Here is a 3,264-nt window from a genome sequence, read left to right on the forward strand (position 1 = left end):
TTTATTATTTCTTCTTGTGTTTTATTAAGTGTTTTACTAATTATCATTATTTGTTCTTTAATTTTAGTAGTACATTTGATTGTAATGAATATTTCAAATTCACATGCATATCCTCCTTCAATTGTAATGATATTTGGGTTTGTTCTAATTGAGTATTTTTCATTTTCTTCTTTACTACTTATTTGTATTTTCTTTTTTTCTTTCTTTTCATTTCCAATACATATTAATTCTCTGATTTCTTTATTTACTTCAATTTCTTCTCCTTCTCCTATTTCTATTTCTTTTTTATTTGTTATTATTCCATCTCCAAGTGTTATGAATTTGATATTTGATTGTGAAATTTTAAATATTGTTGTTGTTTTCTCTTGTTCTTTCTTTTCTTTGCGTTTTATAATGTAATTAATCATTATTATTATAATTATAATTATTATAATGATGATAATAAGTATAATGATGATAATAATCATTATCATCCACCATACTATTTCTTTATTACATTTTGTTCCTTCTTCATTGATTCCATACCAAAATGAACATTTTGAACATTTATTATTTTTTGTTTCTTTACATTTATTAATATTTGAATAATGAATACATTCTTTATTTATTATTATATATTCATCTTCACATTTATTACATTCTTTCTCATTTAAACATGTTATACATTTATTTCCACATTTTGAACATTCTTTATTTATTAAATAATATCCTGTTAAACATTCTCTACATCCATATTCTTTATCTATTTCTCCTTTACATCCTTTAATTGTTGTTGTTGATTTACATATTCCTGTTGAACTCATAAAATATCCTTCTCCACATTTTATACATTTATCTTTTTGATTACATGTTAAACATTCTTTCTCACATTTTGAACATCCTTTCCCATTTCTATAATATCCATTCTTACATATTCCACATCCACTTCCATCTGCTAATATTTGTAAACATGTTCCATTTAATTCTTCATTTGATTGACATGTTTTATCATTTCTTAAATATTTATCATTAGAACAACTCATACAATATGTAGATGTTCCATAACATGTTTCACATTTATCATCACATTTTAAACATTTCATGTCTTTTGTTAAATAATATCCTTCTTTACATCTTTTACATCCATATGTATTTTGTTCTTCACAATATTCTATTTTTGTATTAATACATTCTCCCTTCAAATTAGGTGAATATGTATTTAAACATTCAACACATTTTCCATTAACATATGATTTATTTAAACAATATGAAATATTATTATTACATTTTCCATTTTGATCTTTTATCATATCTTCTTCACATGTTTTATTTATACATTTATTATTATCTAAATATTCTTCATATTTACATTTTATTTCAATATCATTTGTTTTACATATTTCTGATTTTGAACATTCTATACATTTATTATTATCAATGTATTTTCCATTTTCACAATATATTTCTTCATTCTTTCCATTTTGATTCTTTTCTTTATTTGAACATTTTTTATTATTTAATGTATATCCATTTGAACATGATACACATTTATTTCCTTCATAATAACATTGATCTTCTTTATCTCCATTACATTGATTATTTTCTATTTTATATCCATTTGAACATTTTAAACAATAATTTCTTTCTGATTTATTACATTTATTATCAATTTTTTGACATTCTCCATTTTCTTTAATAAATCCTTCTTTACATTGATAACAATATGTTTTATTTCCAATTTTACATCCATTTTTGAATTCTTCACATGTTTTTGTATTTAAATTAAGATAATATCCATATTCACATTCAATACAATGATTTTGGTTATTTATTTTATTACAATGTGAATCATATTGACATTCTGTATTTGAATTTAAATAATATCCATATTCACATTGAATACATTCTTTTGTTTCTTCTTTGTAAATCATTATATCACAATGATAATCATTAACAACATTACTAAATCTAACACCATTCATTCTAATAATCATTATTTGACTTTTCTTTGTTGTTAATGTTGTTTCTGAAAATTTTACATCATCTAAAATATATAAAGGTTTTGAAGAAGAAATAATTACTGTTGAAATTGATTTATCATTATTTTCTATTTCTTTAATTAATGTTGTTCCTTCATTTGATTGTTCAAGTGTTAAACTGAATTTGATTATTTGATATGGTTCTTTCTTTCTATAAATTTTGAATATTGCTTGATTTGATGATTCATATTTTAACCATTGATTAGGATATGTATATACTTCACGAGTCTTTGATGAATCATCATTATTTCTAATAATATAATTATTTGTTAATAATGATATTTGATAATTATAATTAGATAAAGATACAGTAGTAGTAACAATAAATGAATTAAAATCATCTTCTTCATCTTTTGTAAATTGATGATTACATTCTGTTGTTATATCATGAATTTCGATATTTTTATAACTAAAATAACGAACCATTCCACCACATGTCTGACTGAAATATTTATCATTTGATGATTTTGATGTTATTTTATTGATTATTCCTTCATATGATGATATTAAATACCATATACCTTTATTAGAACTAAATTTTAAATTAATAGGAATTGAATTGAAGTAAGTACGTTGAATAGGCAAATGATAATTATAATAATTATTATCATTTCCACGAACTAACAACCCATCAACATCTCCAGTTATTCTTGTTGGACTATTTCCATTATAGAAAGTAAATTGAACTTTTTCAAATGAATAAGAATTTTTGATTAATTCAAGTTCAAAATTTGTTTCAATATTTCTAAAGTTGAGATAATAACTTTTACTATTTCCTTCTTCTAATCTTACAATAACTTTACTTGCTTTAAATGTATTACTTGTTGAACCAAAATAAAAACTTCCATTATTATTAACTGAAATAATAACTGATGAATATTTAGTATAATCTCCTGTTAATACACTTGACGTTAAACTGGAACTGGTACATGTATAATTTGCATAAAACATAATACTATTCTCACTCTCTTTTTGACAATATTCACCATCACAAAATGAAATAAATAGAAGTAATAAACAAAACCACATTGTATTTGTTTATTTGAGTTATTTTACATTTTTTTCTTTATTTCTTTTTTTATTCTTTTATTTTTAGAATATAATAAATTTATATAATTTATTTTAATTTATTTGTATGAATTTGTGATGAAAAGGGTTATTATTTCCTTTCTTATTATCATTAAATAACAACAAATATTTCTTAAAACTCAATTAAAAAAAAATTTGATTGTTAAAATATTAACAT

The 3,264-nt window shown here is 21.4% G+C and overlaps 1 protein-coding gene across 1 annotated transcript, besides 7 other annotated features; it reads right to left on the reverse strand.

The window, feature by feature from the left end:
• On the reverse strand, window positions 1-3,047 carry EDI_101040 (uncharacterized protein; the record flags this gene model as incomplete). The annotated part of the gene is made up of 1 exon (XM_001735060.1): window positions 1-3,047. A coding segment is annotated over one exon (3,047 nt), but the record flags the coding sequence as incomplete, so codon positions are not given.
• Window positions 157-300: a microsatellite.
• Window positions 415-464: a microsatellite.
• Window positions 545-619: a sequence feature (AT_rich).
• Window positions 1,304-1,497: a microsatellite.
• Window positions 2,262-2,316: a sequence feature (AT_rich).
• An 18-nt stretch (window positions 3,048-3,065) lies between the features above and the next one.
• Window positions 3,066-3,113: a microsatellite.
• A 1-nt stretch (window position 3,114) lies between these two features.
• Window positions 3,115-3,151: a sequence feature (AT_rich).
• Window positions 3,152-3,264: the final 113 nt, after the last annotated feature.

The sequence above is a fragment of the Entamoeba dispar genome, genomic scaffold (genome assembly GCF_000209125.1).
Source record: "Entamoeba dispar SAW760 scf_1105229458861 genomic scaffold, whole genome shotgun sequence".
NCBI lineage: Eukaryota > Evosea > Mastigamoebida > Endamoebidae > Entamoeba > Entamoeba dispar.